Source organism: Emys orbicularis, chromosome 17 (assembly GCF_028017835.1).
Source record: "Emys orbicularis isolate rEmyOrb1 chromosome 17, rEmyOrb1.hap1, whole genome shotgun sequence".
In the NCBI taxonomy this organism is placed as follows: domain Eukaryota; kingdom Metazoa; phylum Chordata; order Testudines; family Emydidae; genus Emys; species Emys orbicularis.
In genome coordinates, this window is record NC_088699.1 from 18483964 (window position 1) to 18507674 (window position 23711).

The 23711-nt window shown below is 41.8% G+C and overlaps 1 protein-coding gene across 1 annotated transcript in view; it reads right to left on the reverse strand.

The window, feature by feature from the left end:
• RABEP1 (rabaptin, RAB GTPase binding effector protein 1) overlaps positions 1 to 16840 on the reverse strand; it is a 75426-nt gene extending 58586 nt beyond the window's left edge. The window contains exon 1 of the mRNA XM_065418153.1: positions 16796 to 16840. Coding sequence (XP_065274225.1) covers positions 16796 to 16829 — 34 coding nt within the window. The 5' untranslated portion in view covers positions 16830 to 16840. The remainder of the gene's footprint in view (positions 1 to 16795) is intronic.
• Positions 16841 to 23711: the final 6871 nt, after the last annotated feature.

A 23711-nucleotide genomic window follows, 5' to 3' on the forward strand; every position in this document is an offset into this window, starting at 1 on the left:
CTTAAACAAATTAATCCTGCATAAATGTATGCTTTAACACTAATAAATAATATGTTGCAATATTTATAAAGTAACAATACAGAATGCTACATAAATGTTATTACTAGTGATTTCATAATCTTAAAACATTTTAAACAGTATTTTATGCTGAATATTGGCACTTTACAGGTGCATTTAGTAAAATACCTGTATCTGCTTTGTGTAGCTGAGGTTGTTATTCAACATAGAAAACGTACGAGATCTTCAGCAATACTATTTTTTATGTGGCAATGTGGCTATAATGCAACCCATACGTGTGCAAGAGACCCAAAATGAGGGAGAGTTCTTCGGTTCTAGTCATGAGCATTGATGGTTAGTTGAAATGTCCTTTAGCATTACTAAACCTGTTGTCTATTAAGTATCTTGAAACTACACATTTTATTTTCTTATATCTTTGGTGTCCAACTGACCATATTTTAAATTTTTAGTAAAATAATTTTGGAACATATTTTACATGTCAAGTGGTTTATGCAGATTTTGAAAAGAATAATCAACCTAACTATTTTTGGTTCTAGCATTTCACCACTCCTCCCCCCACTTTATTTCCCTTTCTTTTTGGGTGTTTTGGCCATTTCATTTCTTGCTTATTCCCGCCTGTTCCGTCCAACCCCCATCTCTAGCCTCTTTTGCTGTTTTGGACCCCAAATCTCCTCCTCAACTGCTCCAATCTAGCCCCAGATACAGATCCTACTCATTGATTTCCTTCCAATTCTGATAACCCAGTTCATGTTCTGACTAATACTCCCCATATATATTAAATAAAAAACCAAGCTAAGACCTAAAATATCTCTCAAGCTTTTCTCTACTTAAAGGGTCTCAATTTTACTTTTCAGATAAAAGCATCCTTGTCTATCTTACAATACCATCCTTTTAGCCACTCTGGACTCCGGTTAAACTTAGCTAAACTTTAAAATTTAATTGGAGTCTACTTAAACATTGATGTTTAACTTAATGCAAGTGAGTAATGTTCCATTGAGTTCAATGGGTCACATGCATAAAGTTAATCATATGTACAGAACTTTGCAGAATTGGGCCTTAATTATTTTCTAGTTCTCTATCTTTTATTTTCCTTGCTAAAAGCACCTTTGTTTTTACAGGCAGTTCAGTAATGCATTCATGGGTTTCACCTTCTTTAATTATTAATTAACCTATTTTATCTTTGGTATTTCTTTTTCTAATATACATGTAAATTCCTTTTTATTGCGTCCCTCTTTAACAAGCAGTAAAATCAGTGGGGGCACACATTCCATGTCTTTTGTCCGTGGACATGTTAAACTTGATTTTATATATTTCTTTAATTCGCCTCTAGTTCATTTCTACAACAAGTGCTTTTTTTAAAAAAAAGAGATCACACAGATCCTTATGAAACCACATTGGAAACTTCTTATTCCTGACACGTCTTTTTCCAAGAACTGCCATCCATTACTGCTCCAGCCTTCTTCCTCACATGATTCTAATACTCCTTCTGTCGAACCATGCTCACCAAAGTCCTGTCTACACAAGCTTTTTTCAGAAAGTCACCCACTTTTTCTGCTCCATCAGTGAAGTGCTAGTGTAGACAGGGTACTAGTGGTTTTTAACTACAGTGTTGTGCAAACCAGCTCAGGGCCGGCACAGGTGGCACAGTAATAAAAACACAAGTGGCCTGCATGAACTAGCACTCAAACTGTTGCTACCACCAAGGAAAGACTTTCCCCAAAACGTAGTGTAGAAAGGCCTGGATTTTTTTTTAAATGCCTATCAAAATAAGTCAGCTATGCATTATGTTTCTATATTTCAACTTCTGTTTTCAGGAAGCTAATCAGTTGGTGATGATTGGAATCATTAATTCCTTCATTTCCTATCTGATTAAAGAATCACCATTATTTCCCCTCGCCCCACTATATGTCAACGCCTGCAGTCAACCCTCCTTCCTTAGATATTAACATTGCTTCTGATTTAACGGACAGCTGCCATAGACCAGAGGTTCAAATTAATGTTTTTTTTTTAAAGTTTGCACACACAAAAAACTTGACTGCATTTTTCCTGTATTACTAAGACTGAATAGATTTCCTTAGCCAACCTTTTCAATATTCGTTTAATGTGAAATAGAGTCCTAAAGAGTGTGTTCACCACTCCCTTTATTCTGTCAGACTGGTCTACTTCACTAATAGGTAAACAAAACATTTAAGTAGAAAAACATTCTAAACAGATATGCAGAATAAGCTCTCTTCTAAGCCAAGTCTCATCAAGATCATCAAATGTACAAACCTTCTCTACCTCACCCAATATTTTAAAGTGAACCCTATTAAATAAAATAAATAATAAATAATGGAGATATCCTATCTCCTAGAACTGGAAGGGACCTTGAAAGGTCATTGAGTCCAGTCCCCTGCCTTCACTAGTAGGACCAAGTACTGATTTTGCCCCAGATCCCCAAGTGGCCTCCTCAAGGATTGAACTCACAACCCTGGGTTTAGCAGGCCAATGCTCAAACCACTGAGCTTCACAACTAAGGTCTCATCTACACTGGTGGCGACAGGTTGGGTATGTGTAGCTACATACCGCAGTGAAAAAGCAGACTGTAGCTACACCCAGAAACGAAAGTCTCTGGCAGGGGGGGAAGACAGCAGCAAAAGGCTCCAACAGCGAGAAGCTACCAGAGACTTTCCCTAGTGCCCCCCGCTAGACCCGCTCTCCAATTCCAGAGCCTTTCTTGGAGGCAGGGAAAAGCTCTGACAGCGGGACACTACGCCGTTGAAAACAGCAGTGTAGAGGTAGGAGGTACTGCTTGGGTGTGTCTATACACATTTAGGATGTATAGCCTAAGGTTCTGGTGTTTCTGTACTCTACTCGCCTAAGCAGTGCCTGTCTACACTGCTGTTCATACCTGTGGCTAGGGTGTGCGTGCAATGTGCGTACTCTACATCCCATCATAAGTGTATACATAGCCTAAGGTAATACTAAACTCATAAATTTGAATTTCATGGATCATTTACATGAGTATAAATGTCTTCAACTAAATCTTCACTATGCTACCAGATCTCATTGTTTATATCAACTAACCACAGAACCCAGAAGAGAATATATTGTCTTAACTTCAAATTTACTCACTTTAATGACTTTTATCACCTTCTATATGCAATCTAAAGTGTTCTGTTTTATAAAAGAAATAAAGTTTCAACGAAGATTACAGTTTATTCTGTTTAATCAAATATTGCCAATATCTGGTGATTTAATGTCCTTCAGATCCATACGCATTTAGGAAAAGATTTTGATACTAGTGTCACCACAAGTCAAGACCATTCCATAAAACAAAACAAAAAAAACCCTAAGGTTCTTCTGCAGTTTTGCCATTTTAGCTAGACTTATTATCTTGGGCCGGTCAAAACTTACTCCCAAAACTACCAATCTCCCAAAACTCTGAAGAGGGCTCATCAGAAAAGCTTCATGTAGATTAAGTGTCTCCTTAACTCTACAGGGGAAGGGAAATCCAGTGTTGAACCCAATACCCTTTAAAATTAACTTTAGGAAACAAAAATAAAGAGGGTAACTGGAGAGAGAATCATGTAGATCAGGGGTTGGCAACCTTTCAGAAGTGGTGTGCCGAGTCTTCCTTTATTCACTCTAATTTAAGGTTTCGTGTGCCAGTAATACATTTTAACGTTTTTAGAAGGTCTCTTTCTGTAAGTCTATAATATAACTAAACTATTGTTGTATGTAAAGTAACTAAGGTTTTTTAAATGGTTAAGAAGCTTCACTTAAAAATTAAATTAAAATGCAGAGCCCCCCAGACCGGTGGCCAGGACCCAGGCAGTGTGAATTCCACTGAAAATCAGCTCGTGTGCCGCCTTTGGCACGCATGCCATAGGTTGCCTACCCCTGATGTAGACAGAAGTAGTAGGAAAGGGTATAAGCAAAGGAAGAGAGTAAAATGTAAAGAAAGTAGAAAAAGAAGGAACAGGGGACGAATAACAATCTGGCAAGAAAGTGAGGTGACAGGCTAAGACACGAGAAATAAGGAGAAAGAAGACTGGAGTCAACATTTGGGAAGAATGCAGGGCAGTTGCCTCCCCTTCCCTTACATATCTGTAATAACGTAAAACACGAGCAGTTAAACCAAACTGGCATCTCCCCCAAGCATTTAAATTTTTTTTGACACAGCAGTCATGAGATCAACAACAGGATGCAAATCAATTTACAGGTGTGCAGCTGCCAGATGTTATTACCTCAGGATAACTACTCAGTGGATATACAACTTAATAAAATGGTCTGGGAAACTCGTCTGGCAAATGCAGGTGCATAGACTCCATGATGATGATGAGTGCAGTATAAGAACCTATGTAGAATAATATATATCTTCCTGCAAGTTTTCTACATTTGATAAGAAACAGGATGAAGTCCCATGTCCTACTATTCTGAACAGTCAAGAGGAGGAAAATTCTCCTCTGACTAGGGAAATTTTATTTATTCAGATTTTTACTGCATGCCTATATGCTAAGCACATGTATTTTTAAAACAAATATTGAAAACAAAGCTCTCAAGACCTTTCCAACTCTAGCAGACTCCCTTACAACCATGATTTATGAAATCCTTAATGGCCTCTATCATAATGAAGACGGGTTTAGGGTGTGTCTTTCTGGGAGAAACCTGTGAACACTACCATGGAGCAAATGCCAAAGCTCAGACCCACCCCACGCTTTTTGTACCAATATAGTTAAACTGGTGCACTCCTTTAGCATGGCCACAGTTATACTGGTATAAAGGTGCTTATTAGAAAAAAAAACTTATTTCCATAGATGTAAACCATACCAATATAAGCACCTTTTAGTCCAGTGTAACTGTCTCCACACTAAGGTGTTACATCAATTTAGCTATATATTTTTAAACAGATATAATTATATTGGTACAAAATTATGTGTAGACCAGCCCCAAGAATATCCTACCACCAGCACCTTCCCTGGGTATATCAGGAGAATGTTTACTTAAGTGACTCCGATGATCATAACTTTCGCAGCATCAGGGGACTCTAAGTACCCAAGGAACCTAGTCATTGAGTGTTTATCTTGAGTTTCATCTGGAAATCAATTGGCAGCCAAAGCAAAATCACAGAGCAGATGTAATATGCTCACAGTGAAAAACCCCATGAAAGCCAGCCCCCACATTCTGCACTGATTCAACATACAGCCCCATGTACAGCACAATGCAGAAATCTAAACTATTTTTTTTAAATTGACAATTTAATATACCTCCCCTGAACATTAATTTAAACATGTACTCACCTAACTAATAACTAGCTTTACAAAGTTACTAAAGAGAACATACATTATACCATACAAGATGCTAGATAATCAGATCACTTTTAAGCTGACTATGCCAAATTTATCCCTGGTTTTACTCTATTTATTTCAACATAGTAAGACCACAGTTAAATTTGACCCATTTTTTACAAAGCTACTGCTTGATAAATTAAGGTATAAAAAAACAAAATACGACACTGCTAGTTCAGGGCCTCATCCAAAACCCTTTGAAGTTAATAGGAGTTTTTTGGCCGAGTTCAATGGGCCTTAGGCGATTTTTTTTAAAACTCAGATACAGTTTAGTTAGTATAACAAATATAGGATTGTTTAACATAATTAAATATTACTGTTGCGAGACTGCAATTTTCCAGCTTCCTTACTTTATGGATAAAGTGATATAGAAAATACAAATGCCAGATGATGTTTTATTTTTATGCTCTGTCGTCAATTCCAAAGTATTGTTTCCTACATTTTTTTTTTTTAATTACAGAATTCTTAAGCTACCAGTGTGCGTATGATTTTGCTATGGCACACATAAACAGGCCACATAAGATTTCTAAGGAGACAGTGTTTCTCTTAATGATTTCCACCTATACAATAATACAAATTTACCCTATCAAGACTTGTGTTGGGAAAAATAGTTATAGATGGAAATATTTCAGTCAAAATTAAAGTGAAAGCTAGTTAATTGATTTGGAAAGAATGACTTTTGTTGTTGTTGTAATTTTACATATTCTCAGCTCTCTTTTGCCACCACAATAGGCAGTATCTTAACACTTGTTAAAAAGGTCAGCAAACTCAGGATACATACAAGGAAGGGCATCATCATCATCCCTAAGCTGGTCTGTTCAGACCACCTTCTAAAAAGTACACCTCTACTCCGATATAACGCTGTCCTTGGGAACCAAAAAAAATCTTACTGCGTTATAGGTGAAATCGCGTTATATCGAACTTGCTTTGATCCACTGGAGCGCGTGGCCCCGCCCCCCAGAGCGCTGCTTTACCGCGTTATATCCAAATTCGTGTTATATCGGGTCGTGTTATATTGGGGTAGTGGTGTATCTGTAAAATGGCTATAAATCACCAAAGCTGATCAGCTCAAAATTTTCTTTTCCCCTTTCACCCATAAGCTATCAAAACTTTCTTCTACTGAATACCATACATTAAAATGGCTCCACCATCTTTCAACAATTTATTTTGTTTCTCTCTTTGCCTTATTTATACTTGTGCACCATTCTTCTTTTTCACTTATTCCCCCTCTGCAATGAGGTGTGTACTAATTACCAATACTGTATACTTTCTTAAGACAGTTTGTTTAGCATTTCTCATGCATAATTTAAGTTTTCACAAACATGGCATCACACAGAGATGAGACTGCTCTGTCTACTACTATTTGACATGACCAAAAAAAAAAAAAAAAACCCCAAACCCCATAACTTTTGAAGTTAAGAAAAGCTCCTACAATTTAGTTGTCAGTGTTATTGATCCAGCACTGAAAAATAAAATTCGGTGTGTCCACAGAACAAGAGGAGCATAAGCAGCCGAGCAAGATTCCTGCACCCTGTCCTAACAATTTGCCGAAGTAAGCATTGCCTCAATTTACGGATTAAAAAATTGAAGTAGGGATATTAGTGACTTGCTCAAAATCAACAAAGAATTCAGAGTTCAGATTAGGAGTTCCAGTCTGTGTGCTCAGACCACCATCCCTCTCCCATTCCAACAGATGGTTTTCTATGTGAAATGTTTATTAGAACACAGACAGTCTACCAAATTATTTAATATGGGACACCAAACAACTATCAGGTGCTAGTGTCTTTTGGTCAATCCCTAGGATTGAAATTTAAGCCCTAGGAGTGAAAGACTTCATATATCCCCTGAGCTATCCAGTCTTGAACCTCTCCCAACTTACATCTTAAATAACTTTGTCCCAACGAAATCCTGAAAAGTTATTACAAAAAGAAATTACTGAACATGAATGCCAACCTTACTATATGCATGTGACTGGACTGCAGTCAAACATCAGTGAAATACTGTAATCTGTATTGATAAAAACAACCAGCTCCTGAAGACATATGAAGCAGGGGAACTGGAAAGCCAACAAATGACCTTACCATCAGTGAGAGAGGAGAATGATGTGAAGAAACTGTAGGGAGATGATAGTAGATCCTGTCAAATTTTTTCATTAAGAGTTTGTGAGACCTTACACAGAGAGGCAGGAGGCAATCAAAAGTAGCAAATAAGCAGCTGAGAACCAATGAAGCTAGAGAAGCAGGGCTGTTTGGCAACATTAAAAAAAAATGTGCAGCAGAGGAAGTTTGTGTGGTCACGGGATTTTATCCCAAGGAACAGGAATGGAAGAAGCAGAAGTTGAGGTTGTGCCAGTGTTAGAAAGACAGGCCTTGTCATAATGAGAATGGGGCAAAGCGGAAGGGATGGGGAAACAGGAGGGGAGGAATTCTACAAAGAGTCAATGGAGGAGAGAGCAGGAGACAGAGGAGCTATGGACTGCACTGGAGGTTGCAAGAAGCTGGGAAACAGCGGTTGCATTGTTTGAAGGAGACGAAGCAGTGGTTGGAGAGAGGGAATGCGGAAACAAAAGTCAGAGGAGGGACAGGATTTAGTGAACACAAGGTCAAAGTGACTGGTCATTTGGTCAGTGAGAGAGTAGATCCAGGACTGAAGGTCACATGAGATGGGGTGAAGCTGAGCTAACAGGTCTGACAGGACATCAGTATGGAATCTGAAGTTGCCAAGGGTAAAGGTGAGAAATTGTGAAGAGTGGAAACCGATAGCCAAGAGTCTATGGCTATATCTACATTGCCCCGCAGTTTGAACTACAGGGGTGCGAACAGCAGTGAGAGATGCACTGTAACTCCCCCATGTAGATGATGCGGGTGAGAACTAAAAGGTTCCTACTTATTAATGTAGTCCTCTTCAAACAGGGCTACACTAAAGCCTATGTCAGTGACAACGCTGGATTTTGAGGAGTCCAGCATAAGCGGCAGCGCACAGAAGACAGTGGGAAAAGACAATAAGAGTCAGAGTATTGTTCAAAGGAGAAGACTGGGGCTGGAAGTGGCTGGACAAGGAGAGAAGCTGTGAAGATGTGACCCACCTTATGTAAATGGCAAACTTTTTGGAGAAGGAAGCAGGCTTTAATGATGCTTGTGAAATTACTATGCAAAACTAGCAACACCATACAAATGGTGATAATAAATGTGGCACTTCATGTATATTTTCTCTGTATATACTGATCAACAGTAGACTTCAGTTTCCAGGGCTGACAAGAATTAAATACACCGCTACCTCGATATAACGCCACCCGATATAACACGAATTCAGATATAACACGGCAAAGCAGTGCTCGGGGGGGGGGGCACTGCGCACTCCGGTGGATCAAAGCAAGTTCAATATAACGCAGTTTCACCTATAACGCGGTAAGATTTTTTGGCTCCCAAGGACAGCGTTATATCGAGGTAGAGGTGTATATGTTTTAAAGGTGCAGAAACATATACTTTTTTTTTTTTAAATTAACTGAAAGACATAATTAAGAACTGAATGTGCATAGTTTGTTGGTTCTTCTTTTGACATCAAAATCAATGAAGAAACAGGTTTCCAAGGACTCAATTCTGCTTCCAGTCATAATTCACCGTCATGCTTTACTGACCATACCAAGACTGAGGTTATATGACACATATGCTATTTATACAAAGAGAAACTTGCAGAGACTAGTACTATTAGCTCAGTAGCCATTATTTCAGGTACTCAAGGCAGTTCTCTAATTGTGTTTCATAATTCTTGTTCACAGAAATACTAGACCTTTGGATTCCAAGATACGCTCCTTAAATATAGACTTCAGTATTTATAGTGTCTGTTGTTTCAACTTTATCTTAGATTGATTAAAAGACTGCATACTACTCAAGGTCTGCTTGTCAATGCTATCAGCCTTATGCTTGAGGATTTCAGTAACTGTAAAATCAAATACAATTTTGTAATAAAATGGTAACATATTAGTTTTCTTGATTCATATTATTCTATTAAAGAAACCCTAATGTAGTACAAATAATTAAAACCATTATTGTAACTTAAGAATTCACTTACTGTTTTTAAAAACAAATTTAAAAGCAAATAAATAAATAAATACATATAGGAAACCATCACCTAGGCAGTCAGAAGAGACAGAATAAGCCTGCATGTTTGTTTGTTTGTTTTAAATTTTCCACTGTTTACAATAGCCCCTTAGAAGTTTAAAAATAAGATTCCTTTTGGCAGCAAATCTGGTTTTCGCTATATAAAAACTTCAATTCCACACTGGCAGGGTAAGATTGTAAAATTTGCACTGTTGCTACCCATACTGTACCTTTCCGGTGAATCCACTGTAGTCTATGGGTATGTCCGCAGAACCAAAACAGTCCCGTCCCGTCCCCCGTCCCCCCCGCAAACCCTCACACCACAGCAGTGAGTCTCAGGGTCCAGTCAACTGACTTGGGCTTGCGCTAAGGTGATAAAAATAGCAGTATAGATGTCCGGGCTCAGGCTAGAGCCCAGGCTCTGAGACCCACCTCACCGCATTTCAGAGCCCGGACTTCAGCCCAAGTCACATCTACATAGGTATTTTTAAGCTCCATAGTGCAAGCCCCATGAGCCCAAATAAGTTGACCCAGGCTCTGAGACTTGTTGCCACATTTTGTTTTTGCTGTACAGACATACCCTACAAATTAAAAAATGCACATAAAACCCATTAATTTCCAGAAGCAGGTTTTCTTTATCGGCAATGAAGCATTAGGTTTAAAATCAGATGTGGACTGAGGACACTCTCATTCAGGTTAGAGACTCAGGTTTAGGTGCTCAATAGGTTGACCATGTTCAATTAGATAAGTTGATACTTTGTGAGAAAAATATGGTGGCTTCACTCACAATACAAAAAAACTGGTATACAAACAGAATTACCCTGTATGCTCATTACTGTACATACCTTATTCCTACAAGAAAAAGACTAGAAGCCAAATCATCCCCTTTGCAAGCGGAGGGGATTAATCTGGAAGATCCTGAAAGGTGCCAAGAAAGAGGTCAGTAATGGCACTTCTGCAGCAACATCTTTCACCTTCTTCTGATGCCACAGAAGCCACTCTGACTGGTCTTTCATAGGGATCTGGTTCTGTGGGTAGAAGGATGTGGAGGCTGGCTGCTCTCCACAGTTCTGTACCTTCCTCCAGTTCCATCGTGAATCAGTTAGATCATTCTGATTCTGTCAACATTACTTACCCACTTTCTCCCTTTGTGCTGAGAATCCACCCCACCTGATGGGGAAAGGACCAGCATCTTGGGACAACAGAGTACCTACTAAAGCTGTGCTAGGTAGTTAGGGAAGGGGGAGCCAGGAAGCAGTATAGAACAAAAGAACATCTGTATTTAGAAGTTTTCTAAGTGTAAAAGAGAGAATCAATCTATGTGGTAGGTCAATGCATATTGTATTTTGCCTTTAGGCCACCAGACAAGTTAATCATCAAGAATTTAAAGAACAGGGTCACACTGCCTTACAAAATAAAGACAGGTTTGCCTAAGAATTCTAGAGCTGGCAATATGCATATTCAGGGTGTTTACTTCTCTTCAAAGAGCAATAGAGTCCCTTTTAGCAGCTAAACACAAAGCCTATATACTGCATTGATCAAAGAAGTGTACAGCTATTAAAAGACACATGCACTTTAGAACTTTTTATGTTATTATGCAAAAAATACTTGATCACTTCAGTCTATTACACTATATCATGAAAAGTGGAAAGACTTTTTTTCAAGAAAATCCCAATCATTTGGAAATTACTGTCCAACAAAAGGAAAAGGTTTAAATCTGACACGGTTGTTCTGTTATCTCTATAACTCAGAATTATTCTTTAGAATCCAAACTCAGGCTCCTGTCCTCTAGCCCATTTGAGCAACACCGAAGTGTCACTGCTAATCTCACCTCTCATTTTTAAAAGGTTGGTTTCTAGCTCTTTTCCTTTAAGTAACAGCCTTGAAAATGTAACTGATTATTAGGGCTTAAAGTATGGCACTGATTTTTCCATGGGTTATTCAGAGATCCCCACATAAGTCATTCTATGTCCAGCCTTTGGGATCTGTGGAAGCTATAGCCACAAGTTTCTAATTTTTTTGTGGCGGTCCCAAATTGGTTTGTCAGTGTGGGGGACAGCACTGCTACTGATGGTACTAAGGTCACTACAGCAAGATCTCTCACAACCTACATCCTGCAGCTGAGCAGGTTCCTCTAATGAGAGCCAATGTAATCTCAGTCTGGCCAAAAGGAAAGAGAGAGTGTATCTAGCGGATTAAGCACAGAAGCAAGTGACTCCTGCATTCTAACCTTGACTGCTGAAATTACAATTTCAGTCAGTCATACTGAATGGAAAGTTTTCCCTTATCAGGGAATACTATCAACAGAAGCAGTCTGACTGAGAAACATCAATTTCATTTGCTATTATACTTTATTTTTAAGTTCAAGGCATTTATATAAATCATTGAAACACTAACATTAAGAGGAGTACTTGTGGCACCTTAGAGACTAACAAATTTATTAGAGCATAAGCTTTCGTGGGCTACAACCCACTTCTTCTGGGTTGTAGCCCACGAAAGCTTATGCTCTAATAAATTTGTTAGTCTCTAAGGTGCCACAAGTACTCCTGTTATTTTTGCGGATACAGACTAACACGGCTGCTACTCTGAAACTAACATTAAGCAGTCTTAAAGGGGATTCCTATGTATCAATATTCTATATAATAGTACTTTCTTCAAAGCATCTTACAGACATGAATATTGTTAGAGCCTAAGTATTCAAACAGAAAAAAAGCTATTTCTGAAAGTTTTGTTTAGTGACTGGTAGCCTGCTTTTCAGAGGTGATCAGCACCCACCACTGAATGAAGTCAAAATGAGTGCTGGATGCTCAAACAAATAACAAACCAACAAGGCATTGATTTATTATCATTCCTGTCACACAGTTCAACAGTCTATACAGCACTACAGACATTCATTAATACTTCAAAATACCCTGACCAAGAAAAAACAAGAAAAGCACAAACCTACCTGTAGAGCAGGTTCAAATCATTAACTAAAGACTCAGCTGACAGCACACTGCACAAAGCAACACTGGCAGCCAATTTAGCCTTTTTGTGATTGCTATCACATGGAAACTTTATTAGCCTGCACAAAAGAATTAAAGAGGTAATTCAACTTCTCTGCCAAGCCAAATTACAAAGAGCAGAGATTTGACATCCATTCTTTTCTTATTTATCCTTTTCTTCTAGCTATTCAACTTGTCTTCTTCTTGGACCTGTTTCTTTATGAGTTTAGAGAATAATGTGGGATAAATAAACTACTCATATGTTGCCCCTAAATACGGTTTTTAAAATGCAGTTTCCAAGAGAGTCTTTAGACTTTTCTGAACACCACAACACGAATGTCTTTCTTTTGTATGTACAAAAGATGTGAAACAGTCACTTGCAAAGATTACTACTAAGGATCAAAAGCTGGGAATTTTCCCTGAAGGAAAAAAAAAAATACACTTCTCCTGTATCGTCACATACACCAACAAAGTATTAAGCTATCTTAGACCAATAAAGTTTATGACAGTCCTTCCAAGCAGCACATTCAATGTAAGTAACTGAATAAAATACTAAATAATTCCTTCCTACAACATTTTCCCTCATGTTCAAAAATAATGGAGAAGTTGTACATGACTCATCTTTCAGTGGACGATTTAAAAATAAAACAGGCAAGTTGTTGAGACCAACAGCATAGAAATCAGAGTGGAGAAAATATAGGGAATGATCCTTCTGTTGCTGAAGAATGAAGAGGGAGAGCAAGCCTGTTTTCCAGCTCTGACTACTAGAGTATGAAAACAAAGCAATCACTTCTAGGATCTATCCATCTAGCCACAGCTTTTTCTTACAAGTGCTTAGTTACCTGTCCTCATCTTCCAGCAGTTGGAGAAAAACAGAGGAGACAAGTTTGCATCTCTTAAGAGTGAGCACTGATCAAATTATCAAATCACCAAAGCTTCATACACCTTTATTGTCACCACAGATTAATATTGCTCAGAAGCAACAAAACAACAGTAGGTACAGTGACTGACACAACACTACCTTTCCCCATACAGAAGCAGCAAGCATTTGCACAGTGCATGGGTCTGCTGCACACCCCCAACAGGCTACTCTGAAAAAGCAAAAACAGCAATCATAACAACGAGTTGGTAGATCTTATAATAAAAGGAAAGACTTTAGAGAAACACTGCTACTGTTCATCCCCAGAGAATACACAGTGAAACCTGTACTAACAGCCGCCTCTAACTGGAAATATCCCTAGTCTTCAACCACTTAAAAAAATCCCCCTTAATTTTATATATAATTTTACACACACACACACACTTTTATTATGTAACAGATTTTGAAAGGGCCCTTTGCAGGTTTCAACGTAAACTGTTTTTCTTGATTATTTGCACCCTAACATTCTCACATTCCTCATATCTACCCATTTTCACAAGCACTCCTAGGACAGCAACTTGACTGAGGAAAACGTAGCCCACCCCACACAACTCAAGAACAGATCAAATAATCTTGCCACACAACTCCACCTGAATAGGTAAACACCCACACCCACCCCTCACAAGGACAAAAATCCTGAAGTATGCCATTCACCTTGAAGAGGGGGAAAATGCAAATACCCTCGTCCCTATATACATATCTTCCTCCAGAGTCTGCCACATTACTTAAACTTTGACCAGGTAAACTGACCCACCCCTCCCCACAGGATAAGGTCCTTCTTGCATAAGTAGACCCCCACCCCCAGTAAAATATAATCCCCTAGATACACATCACCATAAATTGGTAGTTACCCTCTTCTGTGAAAATCCTTGCACAGGTTAAGTGCCCTGCTGCCAAGATAAGTCGCTCCCTATGGTGTCTATCCATCCATGTCCCATAAATCCCACCAAATATCCACCCTTCAGAACAATGTCCAATCTTTTATTCCTCCCCCATAACCCTCCTGTCCAGTTCCGATAACCAACCTCAAGATAGCCATCTCCATACAGGGTCTCTCCCATCCCACGCCATGCTTTTCCTGCACAGAAAGACAGTACTACCTCCAAGTATTTCCCTGAAACGTCTGTCACTCCCCCTCCCAAACCAGACACATAACCCACTCCGTGTAAATTTCCAGGCAAAGTCTATCACAAATTCCCAATTCTTCCAGTTCCCATGTCCAGGTAAATACCGCCCTGTCCACAGGATAAGACTCTCCCTGCAGTAAGTGTCACTCCCCACCAGGAAATGCCTGCCCAAGTAACCTGCTTCCCACCTTTGCCCCTCCATATAACACAAGAACTAGGGATCACCCAATGGAAACTAATAGGCAGCAGGTTTAAAATAAACATGAAGAAGTACTTCACACAGCCCAGTGTCAACCTGTGGAACTCATTGCAATGGGATGTTGTGAAGGCCAAGAGTTTAACTGGGTTCAAAAAATAAGTTGACCAGTTCACAGAGAATAGGCCTTATCAACAGTTATTAGCCAAGATGGTCAGGAATGCAACCTCATGCTCTGGGTGCCCTTAAACTTCCAACTTCCAGAAGCTGGGACTGGATGAAACGGGATGGATCACTCGAAACTGCCATTCTGTTCACACCCACTGAAGCACCTGGCATAGGCCACCATCAGAGACAACATACTGGGCTAGGATGACCATTGGCCTGACCCAGTATGGTCGTTCTTATGTTCCTACACAGTTGGTCATCTACACATACACCATCCCTCTGCCCATGTAAATGCCCCACACAGAATAAGCATCATCCTGCAGGGTCCGTGATTACCTAGGCAGGAGTTCCTGATTGGTAAATAACCCTTTGCTGGACAAGCATCATCCTGTGGTGTGCCGTCACTCCCCCTATGCACTCATGCCCTGGTAAGCGTCTCCCCATTCACAAGGTAAGCATCTCCCTGCAAGACCTGGCACCTCCTACCCCCATGTCCAGGCACATATTACTCTTACCTCATGCACAAGTACGCAGGTGAGAGTGGCTCACCTCTTCATCAGAATAAACATCCTCCATACACAGCCCTGCCCAGAATAAATATCTCCATGCACAGCTTGTCACACTCCCCTCCCCCAAGTAAATGTTCTCCCCTCTCGACCAGCTCTCTCAGGGCCTGTCGCTTCTGACACCCCAGGGAAATGCCCCCTCCCTGCACTAGCATCTCCCTAGGACCTGTCACTCCCCATCCCAGGGAAATGCCCTCCCCTGCACTAGCCTGTCACCCCCCCTCCTCCCCTGCACTAGCATCTCCCCAGGACCGGTCACTCCCCATCCCAGGGAAATGCCCCACACACAAACTAGCCTGTCACCCCCCGCCCCCCGCACTAGCATCTCCCCAGGACCGGTCACTCCCCATCCCAGGGAAATGCCCCCCGCCCCCCCCTGCACTAGCCTGTCACTCCCCCTCCCCTGCACTAGCATCTCCCCAGGGCCTGTCATTCCCCACCCCCCATGCCAAGTAAATGCCCCCTCCCCTGCACTAGCATCTCCCTGGGACCTGTCACCCCCCATCCCAGGAAATGCCCCCCCTGCACTAGCATCTCCCCAGGGCCTGTCATTCCCCTCCCCCATGCCAAGTAAATGCCCCCTCCCCTGCACTAGCATCTCCCTAGGACCTGTCACCCCCCATCTGGGAAATGCCCCCCCCCGCACTCCCCTCTCCTCCAGCATCTCCCCGGGGCCTATCACTCCCCCTCCCGTGCACTAGCATCTCCCTAGGACCTGTCACCCCCAATCCCGGGAAACTCCCTCCCCTCCCCTGCACTAGCATCTCCCTGGGATCTGTCACCCCCAATCCCGGGAAACGCCCCCCCCCTCCCCTGCACTAGCATCTCCCTGGGATCTGTCACCCCCAATCCCGGGAAACGCCCCCCCCTCCCCTGCACTAGCATCTCCCTGGGATCTGTCACCCCCAATCCCGGGAAACGCCCCCCCTCCCCTGCACTAGCATCTCCCTAGGACCTGTCACCCCCAATCCCGGGAAACGCCCCCCCCCTCCCCTGCACTAGCATCTCCCTGGGATCTGTCACCCCCAATCCCGGGAAATGCCCCCCCTGCACTAGCATCTCCCTGGGATCTGTCACCCCCAATCCCGGGAAATGCCCCCCCTGCACTAGCATCTCCCTGGGATCTGTCACCCCCAATCCCGGGAAATGCCCCCCCCTCCCCTGCACTAGCATCTCCCTAGGACCTGTCACCCCCAATCCCGGGAAACGCCCCCCTCCCTTCTCTCCAGGGCCTGTCACTCGAGCCTTGACACACACCCCCGCTGCTCGGCCCCGGCCCCCACTCTCCACGCCCCCTTGGCCGGTGCGGCTCCCCAGGCGAGCCCGGGGCTCCGCAGGCCGCGCCCGCCCCGCCTCGGTAGCGCGGCCGGCCGAGAGGTTCCTTTACCTTCTGCGTGCGGCGCAGCCCCGGGCTGGGCCATGGCTCCGCCGGCGTCCCCCGCTCCCCTCAGGCAGCGGCGCTGGGGCTGAAACCGCTACGCCAGGAGCCGCTGCGAAAGACGGGAGCTGCCGGGCTGGGCCTCCGCCTCCTCCGCCTCATCCTGACAGGGGGCGGGCGGAGCGGCGCGCAGGCGCCGGGAGCTGACCCGGGAGACCACGGGACTCGCGCGGGGCTGGGCCGGGGCGGCGGGCCGAGGCCGAGCGGGGGGGTACCTGTCCCCCGGGATCAAGTGGAGGAAGGGAACCTGGGGAAGAACGAAAGCAGGAAGGGGAGCTGGGGCAGCTGCTGGAGTGGAGCTGAGACCATCAGGCTGTGGGGCCCTTGCCTAATTCTGTGACCATCAGTAATATTCTGGGGTCCCAGCTCCTGGTCTGTGGCCTCACCTGATGGGCCGCAGGTGAGGAAGCCCCTCCAATGAGCCCATTCCACAGCATCCTACACTTGGCCACATGCATTTATGGTTGTTCTTGGCCCCATTCTCCTGCAGTATCAGGTGTTGGGTTACTTCAAGGATACTCCAGGATTTGATAGACCGATGGCCTGATCCTGTGCCCTGTACTTCACCTGCCAAATTTCCACTAGCTTTTGCCTTTGTCATTCATTTGTTATGTAGGATTCTCACTTTGTCAAGCAACAAAATTTAAATAAACCCAAACATTTAAACATGTACTAATATAACATTTGACCTATTAGTTCTGGTATCACTAGGGAATCAAGTGTCTGGGATTTATTTGAAATCCAAAATGGAGTCACCATGTAAATCCCCGTTACTCCTTTAAAACTTGCCCTAGACACCCAGGGCCAAATTACTGCTAGCATAAGTGGGCACAACTCAAAAGGGTTCTGCCAAAAGGTTTGCCTTTACTAATACATTAGACTTCATTGCAGTCCCATCAATTACACCCATGCTGAATTTGGCCTAAATACTTGATGCATCGACTTTGGCAAGCCATGTCCTGCCAATAAAGTGACCGAAAAATTAATTGAATTTCAAAATCCTAAAGAGTAGGAACACCCACATAGATCCCACAGCTGTGGACTGAGGACACGGGGAAGACACTGAGGGGGAAACCATATGAAGGTCCTGAATTGCAGACGAAGGTGAATAGTGCAGCATACTGTATTCAGTGAATTATGGAAACCACAAAAAATATGTAGAGGAGGAGAAGGAAAACACATTCTAAATGCTAGGAAGTTATTTTAAAAGACTATTTTGATCAAACAGAACAAAGTAACCTATTCTATAGTATGACACAAGGTCTGGTGCTCAGAGGACATGGATTGGGACTATATAACTTCATTTATTTTCTGCATCTGCACATTAACATATTTTAGACTATACACTGCTGAGAGTGGGTTATTCCACATATATGTATACTGGCCACTAATCCAGCTTCATAAACGGATGTGAAAATATACCTACTGAAACCACCCATCCCTTTGGCAACCTACTCCTTCCTTCCTCACCTTTAGCAACTCTTTCTTCCCACAGGAGGTTTTGTCCCAGAATGTTCTTTCTGCCCTTCCTCTCCCATTTGACCCTGAGCTCCTTTCACCTTACCTCACTGAAGGCAGGAGAATGCAGCCTGCACAAACAGAGCCATATTTTCAAAATTGCTCAGCTGTTGTTTAGGCACCTAAATAAAAGGCCAGATTTTACAAGTATTCAACACAGTGAGCACTGAGTTCTTTTGACAATTTGGACCTGATTGTGGGTGCTGAGCACTTGAAAATTTGGTCTCACATATCTCAAGGTAGGCACCCAAAAATGGCATAATTCCCATTGACTTTATTGGTGTAGGCTCAGATTCTTAAGGAATCACTCACTGCTGCAAACAGAAATTCAGATGATCTCCAGCTTGTATCCTTATTTATCTGCAGGTGCTTAATAAGGGATGAGTGTAAACCCTCCCTCACTCCAACCATCCAGATCATCAAAACACCTAGTGGGTCTTCTGACATTCCAAAAATCTACATCAAAGCTCAAAAACAGTGCTTGTATATTAAAGGGTTTAATACTGTAGCTGGGAGAAGAGGAAGGGCTGAACCTTTGTTTTTCCTGTTCTCCTATCTAGAGCTTGACTAACTTTATAAGTTTCATACTTGAGCTTTGTTGTCTGCGTTTGGAGGGTGATAGGACCTGTCAGATGTAAAGATTTACACAGTATATAATAGCAATGTCTTGGAATTTAGAACAATCGGATCACTCCCCCTGTTCCTTCCCAAATGTCCCATGTAATTATGATAATTTGCAGTTCTATTGCACTGAGGATCTCAAAGGGTTTTACAAACATGAACCGGCTAAGTCTTACAAGAGCTCTGTGAGGTAGGTAAATATTAATAGCAGGCTGAAGATATGAAAACAGGCCCAGAGTGATTCAGTGGCAGAACCAGGAGTAGAGCTCGAGTCCTGAGGCCCAATCCTACACTTTTAGTTCTAGACAACACTACCAATATTAATGAACCAATCAGATTGCTGCAGGAGGTCATTGACTATTTCCACCACTCAAGAAGATAAGATGAAGGTTCCCACAGAATTAATCACTGTCTGGCAGATTTTCATGGCAGAAACTGCAGTTTTGCCAAACCTGTTTAGCTTCAGAGCCTAACATTGATATTTCAGCATCCATAGAACATGCAGTAGACAGGATAAATGAAGACATGGTTGACTTGAAAAAGTGCACTCTGTAAATTAGTACAGATTAGAGATAAGGCTAACACCTCAGACCCTCCCTGCCTGAAATTTGAACTAACCAAAAATATTAGTTTGCAGCTATTGGTGAAACAATAGTGACATCCAGTGACTAGCTAAGCTAAACCAAAGTGTGTAATCCCTGTGGATGTCTACAGGCAAGGCTCAGATTGGAGGGAAGGAAGGAAAGGAGTTTAGAAAAGTCATTCACACAGCTATGTCTCTCAGGGGTGTGAAAAATCCGCACCCCTGAGCAATGCAGTTAAGCCGACCTACCTCTCAGTGTAGACAGTGCTAGGTTGATGGAAGAATTCTTCCATCAACCTAGCTATCACCTCTTGGGGAGGTGGATTATCTACATGTAGATAGTGTCTATACTGCAGTGCTGCAACTGTGCCACTGTAGCATTTTCAGTGTAGACAAGATCTAAAACAGAGAAGTGGGATTTTCTTTTGGCTCTATAGAGAAATAAAAGCATAAATAAAAAGCAGAATAATTTTTTAATATTTTTATTTCTTTATTCTTTGATAGGTACAGGCACCCATCATAGATGTGCTGTGTGCGCAAAACAGAATGACATTTCAAATCACAAACTAGAGTAGTCATCCAGACATACAAGGTGAAGTCCCTAACTGGTTTAAATTAATGTAGCTTCACTGATTTCAATGCAGATAGGCTGATTTATCCCAGCTGAGAATCTAGCCTACCCATAGCATCAAAACTCACATCAAAAAGAGCTCCCGAAGCCAGTATTTATTATCATTTAACATTTTTATAGCCGTAGTGCCTATAAGGCACAATCAAGTTGGATTCTATTATGCTAGGCACTGTACAAATATAGAATCAATGACAGTTCCTGCCTCTTTGATAAAGGAACACCCACATCTTAGTTCATCCCATCTCAGAGAAAGGCTGAGTTACAAGACAGATTTTGCAATCTGCCTGCAGGTTCAACAAACTTGGATTCTGTTGCACCAAGGGGGAAGTAAATTCCAGAGTTGAGGTCCTCCCTTGAGAATGCTGTGCTCCCAGATACCAGATGAACAAATCCAAAGCGTGTCATCTCATACATCCCAGATGATTTCATGTGTAACTTGTCAAAGATCCAGGTGACAATCTCTTTCACTGGACTAACCACAAATAAAAGAGACGCTGTCATGTTTTATCTTTACACATATGAAACAAGGAAAAGACTTATAACCTGAACATATAGGGGACAAGGCATCACGGAGGAGGAGCTACGCATCCTCAACTCGAAATGAAGCCAAAGGGAGCATTCAAAGAAGGCACTCAGCAGCTTAACTTCTGTCAAGTAGCAGTTAATGGAGTTCTCTCATGTCCGGAAGGAGAGGACATGAGAGACTGAGGAAAGGAACAGCACAGAAGTTTGTGCTAGTACCTTAACTGAATATTTCTAGACTTTAGATCTTAGATCTGAACTAGCCAATATTTTACCTTTCAAATGTCATTTTTTTAACCATAATTCAGAATTTCCTGACTTTCAAACATTTGTTTCCTCAATAACTACAATGTTCTAATAATGTGGTAAATTAATGGTCTATTTACAACATTCGGACTGAATCCTGCAAAAATTTAGTCATCTGAGAAACTTTGCTCATCAAAATTGTTTGGTCCTGGAAATTGATTGTGTGAGTAAAGTTACACATATGTGAGTGTTTGCAGGATTGGGGCCTTAACTCTCTCTTCTACACAAAATGTTATTTGGGAATTTAGATTGGTCTAAGCTTTGCCATGCGGGGATTGGTTAAAATTTCCAAATCATCAACTCTTTCCTGCAAAAATGTTAGGAATTCAGTATTGAACAATTACATTACTTGCAACTGTAACTTCTTAGAGATCCCTAGAATATTTTATGTAGTTAAAATCTTTTTCAAGAGCAATTGAAAAATTATGTTATTTCCTCCTTATTGTTTAAAGGGTTCCATGTGGTACAATTCTTTGATTATATGGAAAGCAGATGAAGCCAAAAATGACATTTGGCAGGCAAAAATCTAGGCTGCTTGCATTGGCTCCAAATCTAGATACGCTCATATTTATGATCTCATTTGAAAGCTGTGTATATTAAGATTCTAAAGCTCTTTTAGTTCCCATGGGGTTACTTCATTGGACACTCTGATGTACCATGTATCTAAACAATTTTTCTTGTTGCAAAATAACCACAGAATCAGAAACTCAATATGGGCCCATAAAAAAGTACACATTAGTAACATACACTTTTGGCTAACCTTGTACAACAACATTTAGTTAGAATCCTAACTTTAAAGAGACTAAAAAATAACAGTACCCCTCTAATATAGGTATGTATTTATATTCCTCAGTTTAAAGGTTGGGAAACTGAGGCACAGAGCAAGGCAAAGTGACCTACTCAGGGTAGGTGTACTGAATTAGACACAGAGTAAGTAACAGAACTTCAGAGTTCCAACTCCGGAATAGTTCCCTCTGACCATTATATACATTCTCTCATTAAAAAAACTAACGTGATCATTGAGGTTATTGGCAGTGGGTTAAGTTTTGAGGATGCATATACAAGATGGGTATTTTGCAATCAGAGACACTCTGAGTAAATTGGAAGATTTGGTACATATTACATGCAGTAGTATCTTTCAAAACAATAGATCATATTAGCTGAAGTTTCCAGTGCATTCATTTCCCTAGTGTAATTTAGGGTGACCAGATAACATATGTAAAAATCAGGATGGAGGGGTGGGGGTAATAGGTGCCTATAAAAGAGAAAGCCCCCAATATCGGGACTGTACCTATAAAATCGGGACATCTGGTCACCCTAGTGGATCTTGTTCTGGACCCAATGCTACAGCCCTTGTTCATGTGAACAGTCAATTAATATCAGTGAGATTACTCATGTAAGGATTACAGGATTAAGCCCTTTATTTGTGGCAAATTTTCAGATCTAATCTCCCTATGAGGCACATGCAGATCAGATATCCTGTTAATTCTAGTGCTAACAATGCCCACTTGCCAAGAGGAAGAGGGAGTATTGCAAGCACCATGAAATTTGGTGTCCCAAGTGTGTTGTATTAAACTGTGTAGCCACTAGACTTCCATTTTAAGACTATGAAGGCTTTTGTTTTGGAGGGTTGATAGTTTTTTGTTAATCCATGCAATGATAACTCCCACAACTGACAAGGGATAGCTTAAGCCAGGGGTGGTCAAACCACGGCTCACAAGCCGCATGTGGCTCTTTTATAATTAAAGTGCGGCTCGTGGAGCCCCCTAGGTTCCCCCCCCCCAATTCTTCACTGAGTGGGGGAAGCTCGGGGGTTCAGCCATGCAGCGGCGTGGAGGGGTTAGGAATTTCTGCCAGTGGGGAGAGGGGGTCTTGGGGCTTCAGCCCTGCGGGAGGTGCCTGCTGGGGCACCGGACTTCAACAGGAGCAGGGCAGAAGCTTCGAGCCTCGGCAGGCACCTCCCATAAGCGCCTTTCCTGAGTGGTTTGTCTACCTACCTCTTTATTTTCCTGGAGTCTGTTCTCTGTGCCTACGTCTCTCAGACACACTCACACAAAATATCTTGTACTTCAATAGCACCTTCCATCTGAGGAAGAGCTTCACAAACATAATTGGACTAAACCCCCCAATACTCCCTGTGAGGCAAGTATTATTTCAGTTTTATAGACTGGGAAACTGAGCCACAGAGAGAGATAAAGTGACTTGCCCAAAGTTACACAGAAAGTCAGTGGCAGAGATGGAAACAGAATCCAGATCTCCTGACTCCCAATCATGTGTTTTTGCCATAAACCCATCTTTCCCCCCTTTGCTTATTTATTACAGCTTCAAATAGCTTCAAACCTCCCTTGAAAAATGCACAACGGCAAACATACGTTGTAAAATTAATACTCGGCTACAAAGTACAAAGATTAAAATGACTCATATTTTATATAACATCAGCGCATGCAGGAAATGTTTAAAACTGGGACACTCTTGACTTTGTGCTACATCCTCCCCAATAAAGCAACACTAAGAATCACTGTTTCTCCATTGACACTAGGAAAGATTTCACATGTTTTAGCCTCTTTCAGATCTCCTCCTCCAGACATATTGCAATCTGTCCTATATTTACATGCAGACTTAATGTCACTCAGCCCATTTATATGCCACCTCCACTGCTCTTGTTACTATGGAGAAGATTGATA